Source organism: Melanotaenia boesemani, chromosome 17 (assembly GCF_017639745.1).
Source record: "Melanotaenia boesemani isolate fMelBoe1 chromosome 17, fMelBoe1.pri, whole genome shotgun sequence".
In the NCBI taxonomy this organism is placed as follows: Eukaryota; Metazoa; Chordata; class Actinopteri; order Atheriniformes; family Melanotaeniidae; genus Melanotaenia; species Melanotaenia boesemani.
In genome coordinates, this window is record NC_055698.1 from 22,736,335 (window position 1) to 22,752,916 (window position 16,582).

Genomic DNA, 16,582 nt, shown 5'->3' on the forward strand with positions numbered 1-16,582 from the left:
AATAAAATTCCAGTACGTTTCAGCCTCTCATCTCAGTGTTTCAGTTTATTTGCTTACATCTTCCCTATTTTCTTGTTTGTCTGTAGATTCCTGGCAAGCCATAGAAGATTTCAACTGGCCGGGTTCCAGTGGTTTCCCATTGGTTACAAAATTGTTCCATCATTGTTTCCTATTCCTGGTTGTAAGGACCTAAAAAAGTACAAAATGGGAGTTTAAGTTCAAAATCCCCTCTCTCATTTCTTCTTCTGTAATAGCCCATATCAGTTCTTTCTGCACTTCTCAATTACATTTGTTCAATTCTCCTGTAAATTAAGTTTTTACCTAGTTTCCATTTAAATTAATTGTGTGGTTTCCTTTTGTTTTGTGTGTTTTTGTTCCCATTATCCCATCATTTTAAAGTGTCGCTTGTCTAAAATTTAAATTCCCCATTTTAATATCCCTTTGTAGAGGGGCTTGCTATAAAAGAAGTCAAATGTTAAGGGGAGATTTTCTTTTACCTCCATTCCAGTCTCAGAATAAATATATAATTAAAAAAAACTGTACATTTTTTCTGTTTTATTCAGACTGCACCCATATCTATGACAGCAGTCACAGAGGTTTAATTATCCAAAGTGGTGTGACCCCCACAGTCTCTCTTCCCTACATGTATTTTTCAGCAGATGGACACTTTTAGGGGGGGTGTCCACCAAATTCAAAGGAACAATACAACAGATGAGAGAAGCTCCAGCTGCTGTCCAGAAAGTGAAAATCTCGCACTCGCAGACAACAGATGTTCAGTTGTTGTGGTAATAGAACATGTGAGTGTATAGACATGTTCTTAAATTATCACGTGTTCATTGCATGTGTATGAATGCACAGCCTCACGTGAATAGGTTAAATGTGTTTAAGAAAGAAAGAAAGAAAGAAAGAAAGAAAGAAAGAAAGAAAGAAAGAAAGAAAGAAAGAAAGAAAGAAAGAAAGAAAGAAAGAAAGATATTTAAATAGTTTTTATAATGTCGATTAGATTACTCAAACTTTTAAACGTTCTTGAAAAAAATAATTTTAGATAAGTAACAAGGAAATAAGTAAATATTTATTTATTGGGGGGCGGGCGAGGGATCAGTTTGTCACGTTTGGGGCGGAGCTTCACGCGCTCGCTCTCTTCACTGTTGCTGGTCTGTTGTTGTTCAGCCCGTACTAGAGAAGCTAACAGCTAACAGGAGTCAAAAAGATGCGGTCAACTCGACATGCAGAGCTAGGCTCGCTCTGCTAACAGTTGTCTTGGTTTTGTTAATTATTTTCTCCTGACTTGGTTTGATTGCCTTTTTCCGGGCTCAAAGCCCTTGCTGTCGTGGTGGACGGATTGGCTGGATGGCCGTGTAGCTCTGTTAGCATGTTGCGGCTAATCGGCCACTGTTAGTAACGTTAGGCTTATTAGCCGGACCCGGGCTGTTAGTTTGTGGTGAACTATTTGTGTCACAGTTACTGGTTAGCATGATTTGTGAGTATTAGATAGCATTATTTAATTACAGTATGTTTCGTGTCAAGGCAGCAGAGTTTGCTGTTGTGGTGAAGCCTTTTATAAGCAGGTCGATTTTCTGCTAACAGCTTGCCAGGCAACGCTAGCTCTTAGCTGGAGCTAACGGGACTCGGATGTCTTTGTTCCATCAGCAAACAGTTTTATGATGTGAGTGGTTAGCTGCAAGTGTTAGCACAGTTAGTGGGTAGGTTAGGGAAGTTTATCTGATGACTCTTTGTGTGTATCAGATGCTACGTTGACAGACAAGCCAGCGTCTTAGATCAATTTGTTTTACGGCCAGCTGACATGCAGCGTACAGTCCAGTGACCTTGGAGTCCTAATCTACAACAGATTCATCAAAATAAACAGCTGGTGGCCACATTGGGGTTATTATGGCTCTCAGATCAGGCTGCAGGCAGAGGATCGTCTACTTACTCATCCTCTCAGGTGAGTCCACTTCCGACCAGCCATTAAATATCTGGTACAGATGTGTCAGGATTAATCCGACACTTAATATTTTTCCTCCGGTGTGTTTAAAAGTTCCAGAGTTTCCAGCTAATCTTTCAAGTCTTCAGTTTTTTTTGTTGTATGATGTAAAATTAGATCATTTGAGGTGATGCTCAGTCTAGTGACAATTAATCACTGACTGTATTTTTGCAAAATTCATGAATATTATAAACTGCTTACTGTGATAAAGTTACAACATTTAACATTATATCGTAATTGAATTTATTTATTAGAGATTTGCATGAATTAAAAAGTATATTATCATACTATTACTGCATTGAAAGCTACCATTTTATCCTTATTCTTATTAGTCTAATAGGAAGTTATCATCTTGTTTAGAAGATAATATGAGCATTAACAGAAGTTGTGTGGTGAGACAGTGGAAGTTGCTCTTGACATAATCCCATCTCATTGAAGTCAAAGCTGCAGATCTGATGTCTTTAAATAGAGATAATCACAGATCAGCCTCCCATTCAGTTTTAACCTAACACCTGATATTTACAGGTTTGGATCAATAGCTGTGTGAAACTAAAAGGATTTTTTTGTCCACTTGTTATGATCTAATAATGAAATTTTCCTCCTTTTTAAAACATTTTAAACACCATTCTGTAACCATTTTATTATCTATTTGTCCATGTTGATGTTTTTACATTTTTTGTTTTTGTGTCTGTGTGTTTTTGGGGAAATTGATTAAAAATATCATTATGGACCAGTTTTTGTCCGGAATTAGTTTGTTTTACATAGTTTACAGAGATTATTGGTTATGGCTATGTTTTGGCATGTCAACAGTCACAGGTAAACATTGAGAAAGATAAAAATTATTTGAGGATTTTACCTTAATGCTTAATGCATCATATTTTGAATATATGCTACAAAAAAATTAATTAATTCAAATGTCATCCTGAAAACTTTTGAATAACATATATGTATGTATAATAACTGCATCGCTCCTTCAACGTATACTCAGCTTACAGTTGAATTACCATTATGTAAACTGAGAATTTCTGCATATTCCTAGCTGAAAAAAAACTAGATGATTATTAACTGCTTTTTTGTTGTGACAGTATTGTCTGCCTTGTTAACTACTTTATGATCTGTTTATTTCCCAGGATGCATTGTTGCCTCTCAGAGGAATGACAACGTCTATGTGTCTGGATTTTCGAACGGTGAGGTCACAATTACACTTACGATATCATAACTGTCAGCACAAATATCTGCAGCAGAGCTCTTACACCCTTTTTCCTCCCTTCAGCCTGCGGCGACGTGGCGGAGCTCCTGCGGGCATCCAGCGGCGTCATTACCAGCCCAGGGTGGCCCTTTCAGTATCCAGCCAGACTGAACTGCAGCTGGAACATTAGAGCACGACCTGGAGACTCCATCACTATCAGGTAAAGCACACACTGTTTCCATGGAAATGTTTGGATAAAAAGATGCATCTTCGGGGACAAAGTGGGTAGTAAAGTCTTAACACCAAGTTATCATAAGTGTGGATAAAAATTTAAAAGTCTTTAATGTTAAGTATCATTGCTGATGTGTTGAGTTTCAGTGCAGACATTTTATTATATTAGTTTAAAAAAACATGACAATACTTAAGCATAAGAGCTTTGTTTATCAGTGTTCACTTAATTTTGTTTTTCATAAAGGTATGGTTCAAAATCTTTGGTCACAGTAAAAAAAAAAAAGAAAATGTACATACAGTACACCAAATATTTGGTTAAACAAAGTACACCTTGCAAGTTGTACCTTGTCTACATGTTACCACTAACAAGCCCGTGCAGAGTTCTGGCTACATATTAATGTTGCTGTGATGCTGCTTCCAACATGATTAACAGCAGGTTAGTGTTACTGTGAAAATTTCACCCTTATAAACAAACCTGTGATTATTGTGGTCAAATATTTTAATCCTTGTTTCATGTGATTATAAATCTTTTATCGCAAAAGCCTTTTCATTGTCTGTGTTGTTAGTTGCCATCTTTAGTTGAGCTTGAATACAAAGTCTCAGGGCAGGGGCCTCTTTCTTGCACAGCTGCTGATGGGTGCAGGGCAGTGTAAACATCACTTGACTGTAGGCGACAACATTGGTCTTCCAGCAGCTTCCAGCTCATGTATCTCAAACTGTCAGTGACGGTTTGTATCTTCAAGGTGGCTGCACCTCCCAGTAACTTCTGATTATCTACAATTATTTGAGCTGATTATCTTGGTGTCTCATTCTCTTTAATAATGGCTGCAAGAAACATGTCTGACTTGTGTAAATCACAATCTGCAGTGACACTGAGGTCTTTGGACTTGAAAATTTGGGACTGTGAACGTCAACCCAGTGAGTGTTATCAAACAAAACCTTTTCGTGTTGGCACAGAGAAATTCTGCTGCAGTTAGTCTTGATTGCTGGGAGGAAGTTGAGAAATTTTTGCATGTTATAACACGCTGTGGAACTTAAAGTATCCGAGTTTTTTTTTTATTTCAGTGGGTGTAAAGCCATTTTGGTCTTTTTAGAAAACCAGAAACATGTACAACAAAAATCAGCACTTCCAATAAAATAACCAAGAATGTTGTAAAATCACGCTTTTGTACTGAAACCAAATAAATAGTAATCAAAATCCCCTACACCCAGTCATAAATATAAAGTCATCTTTTCCTTCTGCAGCTTTCAGGACTTTGACCTCCAGGGTTCACATCGCTGCACCTCAGACTGGATGTCCATCAGCAGCTACAGGAGCCTGGATGGCCTGCGCGTTTGTGGTTCCTCTCTGCCTCCCCCTTATATCTCCTCCCAGGACCATGTCTGGATTCACTTTCACTCTGATGACAGTCTGACAGGGAAAGGCTTCAGACTGTCTTACATCACAGGTGAGGGTTAGCGTTTTCAGTCTATAAAGCTGGGTTGTGTTAGCAGATTTCCCACCGCAGCAGTAATTTGAACTGACAATCTCTCTGTCCTGACCATCCTTTGACCAGCAGGCCTGGCAACTCTTTGGATTGTTACATAACAGTAGTTTACAGAGCAGGCAGCAGTGATGTAATCCTGACTTAGAGGCTGATGTAAATCCTCTGAATGGGAGATTTAAGTCAAGAGAACCAGGAAGAGCACAAAGATCAGTAACTCTTAGTAAATTGTTATCAGGTGGCTGGAAGTAATTAATCAAAAATGAAAAATCTTGTTGTAGGGAAGCAAGAGGCATCCAGCTGTGATGTGGACCAATTCCACTGCTCCAATGGGAAATGCATCCCGGACTGGTGGCGCTGTAACTCCATGGATGAGTGTGGTGACAATTCAGATGAAGAGCTATGTGTGGATTCGCCATTTTCCTTTCAGCCCTGCAGTCTGAACCAGTTCCCCTGCTTGTCCCGTTATACTCGAATTTACACCTGCCTGCCACACAGTCTGCGCTGCGATGGCAGCATCGACTGCCAGGTAACTGCCCCGTTCAGTCACTGACCAGCTATTAAGTCATGAAAACCCATGAATTAACTCCTGTGAACTCTGTGCCTTGTTTAATTGCTGTCACAAAAATTATGGCTCCAGGTTATCCAAATCTTCACACTCCATATTAATGTTACTGCCCCTTCCAGTTCTGTTTTATGACCACAACAACTCTGGGATAAGCAGTAGTAAAGAACATCTGACTTATTAACAACAATTTGGACCTTAAATCCAAACTCCAAGATTACAGCCACAACTCACCCAAGCAGACATAATTGTTCCCCTTCCTAACAACGCATGTAAAAGAGACATTGTCCTATTCACAATTCATCATTCTGAAATGGACTAATCTCCCTCAGTTCTATAGCTTTGCGTCCTCTGTGAAGAGTCTCAGAGGTTTCTTGCTGTATTTCCATGTCATCTTGATCAGGGGTTCTCCAGCTGAGCTCAGTCTGGATAAAATCCTGCTGGCAGTATCTTCAGAATGAAGTCAGTTTTTGATCCAGACTTTTTTCTTTATTCTAGGACCTTGGTGATGAAATCGACTGTGACGTCCCCACTTGTGGAGAATGGTTGAGAAACTTCTATGGTTCATTCAGCTCTCCAAACTACCCAGATTTCTACCCCCCTGGAAGTAACTGCACCTGGCTGATTGACACTGGAGACCATCGGAAGGTAACATCCAACCTTTGAGCTAATACCTGTAATCCTACAAACAGTAATAGTCAACTTGGCAGAGACTTAAAGAAATTCTCATTTGAGCTGCTATTTGACTTTTAAGCTAACATTGTGATGCTCCACCCCCTCCCACTGTTCATTCACCTCATCCTTCACTTGCAGGTCATCCTCAGGTTTACTGATTTTAAACTAGATGGGACAGGTTATGGTGACTACGTGAAGGTCTACGATGGTCTGGAGGAGAACCCTCGCCGGCTTCTCAGGGTGCTAACGGCCTTTGACTCCAGAGCACCAGTTGCTGTAGTTTCATCGTCGGGTCAGCTCAGAGTTAATTTCTATGCTGACAAGATCAACGCTGCCAGAGGCTTCAACGTCACCTATCAGGTGTGTTGATGTAGTCTGATGTTGGACAGGTTATATTAGCATAATTTTAAAAGGAACAGCTTCTAACCTCTTTAAGCCTTTACATTTTTTGGGAGGATGTGTTCTGTATGACCCATTTCTGTGACTGTGTCTTTGTTCTTAAGGTGGATGGGTTTTGCCTGCCCTGGGAGGTTCCCTGTGGGGGGAACTGGGGTTGTTACACTGAGCAGCAGCGTTGCGATGGGTATTGGCACTGCCCCAACGGTCGGGATGAGCTCAACTGTTCTACATGTCAGGAGGACGAGTTCCCCTGTTCCAGGAATGGGGCCTGTTACCCTCGATCAGAACGCTGTAATTACCAGAACCGCTGCCCCAATGGTTCTGATGAAAAGAACTGCTTCTTCTGCCAGCCTGGAAACTTTCACTGCAAGGTATGAAAGCCTGGTTGTGTGTAAACATGCAGCCCACAGTAAGGAGGCATTTATTAAGTTTGCTATTTTTTCATGATCCACATGTTCCAAGCAGTTTAGCTTTCCTCAGTACCCAGGCTGCAGGAGACCAGCATGTGAATGCAGCAGCAGAGTAGTCCATCTTTTCCATGTTGCAGTGAGAGCCAAATGAAAAGTAAAATAGTACCAGCTGTTAGAATAAGATGAGGTTAAATGATATTCTGATAAGATGAGACTTTATTTATATATTTATATTTGTGCTACAGTGGGTAAATTCAAAATAATAATGGTATTACCTCAAGCATGCAGCTTTTGGTAAAAAAAGATAAAGAACTAAATCTAATCCCTCTTACCTCTACAGAACAACCGATGTGTGTTTGAGTCGTGGGTTTGCGATGCCCAGGATGACTGTGGTGATGGCAGTGATGAGGAAAGTTGTCCCGTCATTGTTCCCACCAGAGTCATTACTGCTGCTGTCATCGGCAGCCTAATCTGTGGCCTCCTATTAGTCATTGCCCTTGGCTGCACCTGCAAACTCTATTCACTACGCATGTTTGAACGCAGGTGAGGAAATTTGGGTCTTTTCCCTTTACATTTTACTCCCTAGACTAATTGGTGACTTCTCTATTTTACTGTCAGTGTCATCTGTGAGATTCAAACATGATTAATTGTTGTAGGTCGTTTGAGACCCAGCTGTCCAGAGTGGAAGCAGAGCTTCTAAGGAGGGAGGCCCCACCCTCTTATGGGCAACTGATTGCGCAGGGATTGATCCCACCAGTGGAAGATTTCCCAGTGTGCTCTGGGAACCAGGTACAGTCCCGTGATAACTGACTCAAAGGAAACCACCATTATTTAAAGCTGCTTGCTCAAGTATTTCAAAACTACATTGTTTTCCATCTCTAAGGTCATGTGCATTTCACTGATCACTGCAGAAAATCTGTCCTTTGATGAGGAGGGAGGCTTTATCTGACAGTTTTGTCTTACTCTGTTCTCAGGCATCAGTCCTGGAAAACCTCCGTCTGGCTGTGCGATCTCAGCTTGGCTTCACCTCCCTCAGACTCCCTTCCACTGGTCGTCATAGCAACTTGTGGCGTAGACTTTTCACATTCTCACGATCTCGCAGGTCAGGTTCTTTGGCTCTGGTCTCTGCTGACCTGGAGGATAGTGGTGGCACTGGGAGCACTGGGAGTTCTGGCTCAGACCTCCTTTCTCCAGACTCAGATGACACAGACACAGAGAGTGAGCGAGGGAGGGAACGAGGCGTGGGCGCGGTAGGTGGGCCAGTTGCCCCACTCCCCCATAAAACCCCTCCGCCCTCTGCTGTGGAGGCTGTAGTATCAGTGGCCGCATCTGCGACCTCCGTGACCCCTACGCCCAGCCGAGATCGAGGCCTCAACCGTCCCAGAGAAGCCCCAACCCCCTCCAGCCCTGTTACCGTGGTGACTTCCAGTCCAGAACCTGAATGTCACACCGACTCTTCGGACCTCCAGGCCCCTTCCATATCCATACTACAGCGCCTGGCCCAGAACCTGCAGCGCTTCGCCAGGAATCTAACCAGAACCAGCCAGAACCAGCAGAATCAGACCTGGACCAATCACAGCCCACTTCGCCAGCTGGAGACAGGAAGCAGTGGCGCCGAGACAGCCGAGGGCCAGGGGAGCAGAGAGGAAGAGGAAGATGTGGAGCTCCTCATCCCTGTCTCCGACTCTGACTCGTCCTCCTCCTCTTCATTGGTTAGTGATGTGCGACAGCCTCTGCTGGAGCCACACCCCTCCTGCACCACAGGGCACACCCTCCATCATCAACGAGGACACAGTGGTCGAGGAGGGCGGGATGGCACTTGTGAACACTGTGGGATGGTCCATACGGCTCAGATCCCTGATGCCTGTCTTGAGGCCACAGGCAAGACGGAAAGCAGCGATGATGAACTGCTGTTGCTGTGTTAACAGGCTAACCAACCAGCTAACATGCTAACACACAGGCTAACATGTTAACCTTGAGACTGACATTTAAAACACTTTAATATAGGGGGATAACAAGATAACTGACATGCCAACAGGAAAACCTTCCATGCTAACATCCCAACTAACCAGTAGGCTAACACATCTCATACTTCAGTCAATGTTGGCTGACTTGCTAAGTTAAAAACTAGCATATTTTACACTCCACTTACAGCAGGCAGACTAAACCTTTGCTTTACATGCTAACAGACGTACTGACATTTCTCAAACAGTTTGCTTACAGCTTACTGTTAGCAAGGCAAGCTAAATGCCTCAAATAAGAGCTTCACTCTCCACCTCAGCTAGCTAGCCAACATGTTAACACCTTACACTGGACACCATCGAGCCAAAGTCTAACATGTGTGAGCTTTTGTTAGCATGCTAGCTGGATTAAAGGTTATTTCTTATTGATGTCGGAAATACACAAACCAACCAGAGATTTACAAGAGCGATATTGCTGATTGGATTATTGTTGGTACGACCATGAAAACTGTTTGATGTTCCCCTGGTCCGTCCGTTAACCACCCGCCAGCTTCCCATTCTCATCCCCTTAATAGGCAGATGTCCTGCTTATTGGTACGACTGTAAACGGAGTCCAAATGGAACAGACTGATGGTTCCCTGTAAATGGAACATTGAATTTTGATAATAAGCCTACTGACCAAGAGATATGTGAGGACTCCTGGTCAGGTTTGTCAGATTAGAAGGTCTAACCATTTCCAACACTGCTGGTTGAGTCTGTTCAAAGAGAATGATAAGGGTCATGTGACCAGGGAAGGCAGGTAAAGATGGTTTTTAGTAAGCTCACTTTTGGTGGTCAATAAAGCCTTGTTACATGTCAGGTTTAGGTTCAGGGTTGAGTACCTAAGCGTTCTCCAAAAAGAAAAGAGTAGCAGAGACAGAAGTTTGTATTAGCATGCCTGTTTTACGTTTCTTTAAAAATATTAATGGAGAAAATAGTCAGTATATTAATCAGGAGAATAAATGTTTACTTTGTCACATCTCCTGTGTTAAACAGTCACATTTTTTATCACTTTCTAATGCAAAGCACAACACTGTCAACTGTCAGTTTTTTTTTATTATTTATTTTATTTAAAACTAAATCTTCAAACGTTTTAACTAAGACCACAAAGAGCAGTATTTTAGCAAATGACGATGCCACATCTCCTGGTCACATGACCCTGATCACATTGTTTTGCTCATGTTGCTTGTTCTGGCTAAGATTCCCGTCTGGTTCCTTCCCTGCGTTCAGCGTCACTGCCTGTTCGGTTCAGACCACTTTTAAAGAACGTCTGGACCCAGACGATCGCTTCTTAGAGTCAAAGGTGTCAGTTTAATCAAGAATTAAGACTAAATACGCAGAACAGCATTTAGAGAGTTTTTATAATTAAAAGCTTCGGGAAGGGTCAGAATTGGAACTAAAGCCAGACGGGCAGCATCAGATACAGCTATAATATAAACAGTGTAATTCCTATATTGTGACTCCTCTCCCTTCCCAAACTGAAGCCATTCAAATGTCCGCGTTTCTGAACTTTGTTACTGTTTTTGGTACTCAGCTGACCTTGTGTGAGTATGACTGTGTATATTTATTATTATTAATATGACTATGGTTATTATTGTGTTAATTTGCTGTTGTGTAGCTGTTTTCCTGACCTGCATGATTCAACTTGTTTGGTGTTTTTCTTTGAGTCTGTAAAATTAAAAACCTCGTAAACTGCACTAAAGATTAAAGGTTCACATTAAGTGGGTTGATGTCACTCCAGAAACTTGATTCTTCTTGTTGCCACATTTTCATTGTGAAACAAACACTGTAGTCCACATATAGTACAGAAAGCATGTTTACCATGTTTTCATGGTTAGTTCTATCACCCTCTGCTGGTGAGGTCTTACCTTGTCTGAACGTGAGGCTCAGGCACTTGGGATACAAGACAAGAAATATACAGACGTGTGGACTTGAAAAAATGCATGTAAATGTTTTAGTCTGTTAGTATTCAACAATAGCTCTCAAAATCAGCCTAACATCCCCAGAATGTGTTGGAGGTCACATAAATGGGCCTAGGAGCACTGTACCAGCTTCAAAGCTCCCTTCTTTTTGGTAAAACCTTAGTGTATAATAATGCTATCAAATCCCCATTAAATCTGCTCTAACATATTTTGTTGTTTCTTTAGTCAGATGGCTAAGGAAATGTCAGAAATTGTGACACGAGCAGCTCAGTAAGGCTCAGTTTGTGGCATTTCCAGAATGTTGCACAGCGCTATGAAAATTCATTTCATAACTGCAGCATCAACTGACAAAATCACTATTCAAGATATTTAAAGACCTCCTACAAATAAAGTTAGAAAAAAAACTTCTCTCATTGACCATTTTAACACCTAACTAATCAGCCAATCACATGGCAGCAACTCAGCAAGTTCAAACTGAGTATCAGAATGGGGACCAAAGGGGCTTTAAGTGACTTTGAACGTGATGGGCATGGTTGTTGGTGCCCAATGCCGATGGGCTGGTCTGTTTTTTTCAGAAATTGCTGATATACTGGGATTTTCTTATACAACCAACAGGGTTTGCAGAAAAATAGTCCAAAAAAATATCCAATAAGCAGCAGTTGTCTATACGAAAATGTCTTGTTGAGGTCAGTGGTCAGAGGAGAATGAGCAGACTGGCTGGAGATAATAGAAAGGCAACACTAACTCAAATAACCACTAGTTACAACCAAGTTTTGCAGAATACCCACACCAGGTGCCACTTCTGTTAGCTAAAAACAGAAAACTGAGGCTACAATTCACATAGGCTCACTAAAATTGGACAATAGAAGATAGAAAAAAGTGCTGAATGGTCTGATGAGTCTCAGTTTTAGCTGCAACATTCCACAGTCACCAGTTAATTCAACAGAGCACCTCTGAGATGTGGTGGGACAGGAGATTCTTATAATGGATGTGCAGTAAACAAATCTGCAGCAGCTGTGATGCCATCATGTCTACATGGAGCAAAATCTCGGAAAGATGTTTCCAACACATTTTGAATCTGTGCCATAAACAATTCAAGCAGTTTAAGGGGAAAATGTGTCCAACCCAGCAAGGTGTACCTAATAAAGTGACCAGTGCGTGCTCTTCAGTGAACTTGATAACTCTTCTATGCCTGCGTGTTGGACCAATGACAGTGGTTTTAAAAAAAAATGACAAGGTTAAGCTGGACTGAGCTGTACATGCAACCATGCTTCTTAAACTCATTTTTCTATTTTCACAATGTTAACCCAAAAACTTCAAAAACATAGTTACAGTTTGAGTTAATCAGAATCAGAACTGGTTGAGTGGTTGCTTTATGTACCAAAAGTGAAGCTTCTCAATGCAACCAGCTCAGGTTTGTGTCCCTGCTTAGGGCCCTTTGTTGAGTATCAACACCCTGCCTCCATACTTGTCCAGTCTATTTTTAAATAAAGGCCAAAAGAGCCTAAAAATCCTTTAAAAGACCCTTGATTCCTGCCTTTTAAAAAAAGAAGTATGGTCCTGTTTCCAAATTCATTTGGGATGCTGTGTAAAATGTGAATGAACATATGTAATGATTTACAAATTATTTCCACTCTAAAGCCAATTGAAACAGGATAAAAGAAAACTGTTCTGCATTTTAATTTTGAGTCTAGAAACAAGCTTTAAATAAATTGGGATGGGTCAAGAAGACTGGAAAAGTTGTGTATTGGTTCAGAAAATAAAGACACACACAGTGTGAAATATCCCACAAATAAGAAATAATTAACTAACATGACTAGTTAAGAGCATTTCAGAAAGGTCAAGTTTTTCAGCAGCTGCATCAGCACTGAACCGTCATCATTAAACAAAGGCCTAGTTCAGCAAGATAATCTCAAACCCCATTCTGTATTATTTTATAAATGTTAACAGTATTATTCAACAAGAAAGATGATGAAAGTGGTATATATATATATATATATATATATATATATATATATATATATATATATATATATATATATATATATATATATATATATATATATATGCCCCACCTTTACAAGTATATTTGTAAGAATTAAATATCAATAATCGATTAATCTGATATGTGCCATTTTCAAGGGAATACATTGTTTGAAATGTATTTTTTAAAATTTCAAAGCAGTTTGAACGAACACGAAACACAGAGAATTTTAAACCATAACAATTTTGCATCACAGCTGTTGACCTTCCCAGACTGCACATTAGCTGTTCACAGTATCTTGCCGCTGATCCGTGAGTCCATCAGGAGTTGTGTCAGACATGTTGGATGGCTTCCAGCTGGGCATTAGATTTAAAAGATGGTGTTTATTTTTCATTTGGTCTCATTGTCTCTCTGTTGTTATTTTGTGATTGATAAAACAGACTTGAGTCACAGTGGCAGGATACACTGAGCAGCTAGCATGGATGTTACCTGGCTGGGAAAACAATGACAATGAAAGAGACTGTTTAAGGTATGACTTCTTTTAGATGGCAGAATTTTGTTCTTTTGGCAGCTTCTCCTGAGTAGCTGTTAATTCCTCCCAAAATCTGATTACCATTTACTCCAAATAAAATCATGACTACTCATGATTACATCACACAAATCCATTTGAAAAACAAAAACAAAAAAAAATTTGGCATATTCCTTTGGACCAGCACTACATGAGAGGAATTTCAGCACTGCCTCTGTAACAACACTAGAACCATGTGCAAATAGATATGTCAGTGATACTGGCAGCAACAAACCTCTGTCAGTGATAACTCACAAACGATAAGAGGCCAAACAGAACAACAGGAAATTTTTGAGAATCTTTTTATTTTCTGTTTTTCAGGCGACATTCTCATGTTCTTTTTTCAGTTGATGTTTCAGATGTTTTTTTTTTTTATGTTCTAATCTTTTCATCGTTCCATGCAAAAACATAAAGAAGCAGACCTCCATGTTCCTGCGTCTCCGTGGAAACTATCAAGTGACAGATTTGAGTCTTCTGGTCCTGGACGTGCCTCTATTAGTCACATGACTACCGAGGAGCTGCTGTGATTGGCTGGCAGCTTGAGGTCATTTAGCCTATCCTTTCTTTTCAACGCATCTGTCGCTGCACCCTGTCCCTCTCTGGATCAAGGTATGGAGCCTTCTTTCTCCCGATGACATCATCATGGCACTGTTACGTCATCAACGTGACATCATCATGCAGCATGCAGCAGCACAGGAGGATCACGGGACTTTTTTTAAACCCCACCCAGCAACAATGTGTCTCCTCCTGCTTGGTCCTGGCCCGTTACTTATACGATACAGTCAGTCCCGTCTCCTGATGCTACGACTTGCCACCCTCTGTTTCCTTATTTGTCAGTGGGGCCAAGGCAGGGTCCACCAATGAGGTGGCAGGAAATAGCTTAAACCAGCCAATCACCATGTTGGACAGGTCCAAATCATCCAATAGGATCTGAGCAGCACCCATGAAGGATTTATGGTCCATCCGCCCATAGTCGCCCCAGACAATGATCTGCAGAGACAGAATGGTTAGACCTGAGTGACATCAAACACAAATGAGTCAATTTGTTGGCCAGTGGGAAATTAGAGCTTACAATTGCCACCTAGGGAAAAATCCGATTTCATCATCAAATTGGATAAGGCTTTTTCAACGCCCACTTTATCAATATATATAATTCCCAAAAATGTAAGCAAACTGTAAACTCTGTCTTTTGTTATATGTGTTTCATACATCATTGATAAGCTTTTGTTGTTAATAACACAGCAACAAAGCAAACCTGAGTGAAACTGATTGTTCAAAATGACTTCAAGTTTAAGAGCAGACTGATTATAGCAGATGTGAAGGGAGAGTAAAGCTGGTGGTGCTGCCAGTATTTCTCACTGACATTGACTCCACAGGTAAAATAAATTACTGATAAACTGATTCATGCAGACTCTGGCTATGACTCTGTGTCAGCTAATCAACATCACTGCTCAGCTAATAAGCATAATTGCATATCTTTAATATAATTATAATACACTTTTAAAAGTCTGCAATCTGACTAATATAATGTTTACGTAAAAAAAATATGAGATTTTGTTCAGTTTTTTCTAATGTGATTTTGTGTGAGTGGGCATTTCCAGTCTGTTTGACTGACAGATCTGATTGCGTCTGTATGAGTATGTTTGTCAGATCCCCACTTTTGTCAAAAAGGTAAATGTATGTAATATACCTGCAGCACTTTTCCTTCAGGATTTTCTTCAAATTGCAGCTGTTGCTGATAAAGAGGGTCGAGAGTTTTTCTTGCCAGGCGAGTTCTCCTCTTCAATATACACTTCCCATTATCCATTAGATACACCTTAACATAAGGAGCTGCAAAATACAGTCTGTATTAGCAAAATACACACAGAGAATACCTGCATTTCTCTAGCTTGCTTTTCTAAATAACAAAATGAGTAGTGGGATTTATCTTAGGTTTACTTAAATATAGCAGTTGTAGGTATGAAGTAGTTGTATTACTGTAGAATTGATTTATTTTACAACCACAGGAAAATAAACAAAAACAAGTTTTAGACGTTTTTCATTTAGGTGAAATTTTGGTTTTCTGTGAAACGTAACAGTTATACAACAGTGTACTTTCAGAGTACTACAAATACTGTGAAGCTGATAGATTCTGTTTTCCAAGTTGCATTAGAACAGCAAAAAGGTGGTGTTTTGGCCATCAGGTGGTGCTGTAAACTCTCCTTTACCTGAATGCACCAATATTCATGTCAACAGTTCATACCACATATATTTATTTAAGTAAATATAAAAACACTTACTACCACCATAAATTGTGTTTAATGAATGTTAGCACTGATTTGATTGCTGCAATTAAATTTTTTTCAGTGACTGTTAATATCTGATATATATATATATATATACATGGTCATACAGTAATTCAGTGTATAATTTTGAAAGACTAGATTCAAGTGTTAAATAACAATTCTTATTAACAATATTTTATTACTTTCTCAATTATTTTCCCAAATAAATATAAGATTTATATCATCTTCAAAATTATGCTTATAATTTAATTTTACATGCAATACTAATGTTGTTGGAAAAGGTGTTTTAAGGTGTGTGGTGCAGTAAAGCCTCTTGTGTTAATAGTATAATGCAGTTAATATCTTTGTTTTTTAAGTATTTTCACCTGGAGTGTTCTTGTTGCCTTGTTTACCCACAAGACCTCGGGCTCGAATCACCTCCACATCCAGACGCTCCTTCCTGTAGACCATCCCAATCTGGATGTCACCTGATCACACAAGATAAAAGATTAAACACATAAAAGCTGTAGTAGCTTTTGTTGTTAACCATGTTTCCAGTCAATTTCCAAGGCCATAAATATATGACCTTAAATAATGAGTGATAACGTAAATTAAATACCAATGTATATTCTTACCCATGGGGGGCGTAGCCAGAGTCTGCCGTCCAGCCAGCTGGGCGGGGCCTAATCCCTCTAAGAAGCCAGTAAACTGTTTGTCTGATGCCAACTTCACTCCTGGGAATATGAGACTGGTGGTATGTTGAAAAAGTTAAAAAATAGGCATAGTTAGATAGAAAATATTCAACGTAACATGCTTTAAAATTAAATCATAAGAAATTTATTTAAAAAAGGAAAAAATACAACAAACACATCAAGTAGAACTTTAAAAAGTAATGGACTAAAAGAGG

General features: G+C 40.1%; 2 protein-coding genes across 7 annotated transcripts in view; one reads left to right on the top strand and one right to left on the bottom strand.

Moving 5' to 3' along the window:
• Positions 1-1,129: 1,129 nt before the first annotated feature.
• lrp12 (low density lipoprotein receptor-related protein 12) lies at positions 1,130-10,672 on the top strand. Its single transcript, XM_042012375.1, has 11 exons — positions 1,130-1,945; positions 3,115-3,171; positions 3,258-3,393; positions 4,650-4,852; positions 5,170-5,417; positions 5,952-6,101; positions 6,267-6,488; positions 6,632-6,898; positions 7,278-7,480; positions 7,594-7,726; positions 7,912-10,672. The coding sequence occupies exons 1-11, from the start codon at positions 1,891-1,893 to the stop codon at positions 8,860-8,862; spliced, it is 2,625 nt and encodes an 874-aa protein (XP_041868309.1). The 5' UTR covers positions 1,130-1,890; the 3' UTR covers positions 8,863-10,672.
• A 3,089-nt stretch (positions 10,673-13,761) lies between these two features.
• The window catches only part of rims2b (regulating synaptic membrane exocytosis 2b), a 37,110-nt gene continuing 34,289 nt past the window's right edge, over positions 13,762-16,582 (bottom strand). For all 6 annotated transcript variants that reach the window (XM_042012440.1, XM_042012445.1, XM_042012444.1 and 3 more), the window contains 4 exons: positions 16,311-16,423; positions 16,062-16,163; positions 15,102-15,241; positions 13,762-14,401 (listed from right to left, as the gene is read on the bottom strand). In XM_042012440.1, the coding sequence (XP_041868374.1) occupies positions 14,213-14,401; positions 15,102-15,241; positions 16,062-16,163; positions 16,311-16,423 (544 nt within the window). In that variant the 3' untranslated portion in view covers positions 13,762-14,212. The remainder of the gene's footprint in view (positions 14,402-15,101; positions 15,242-16,061; positions 16,164-16,310; positions 16,424-16,582) is intronic.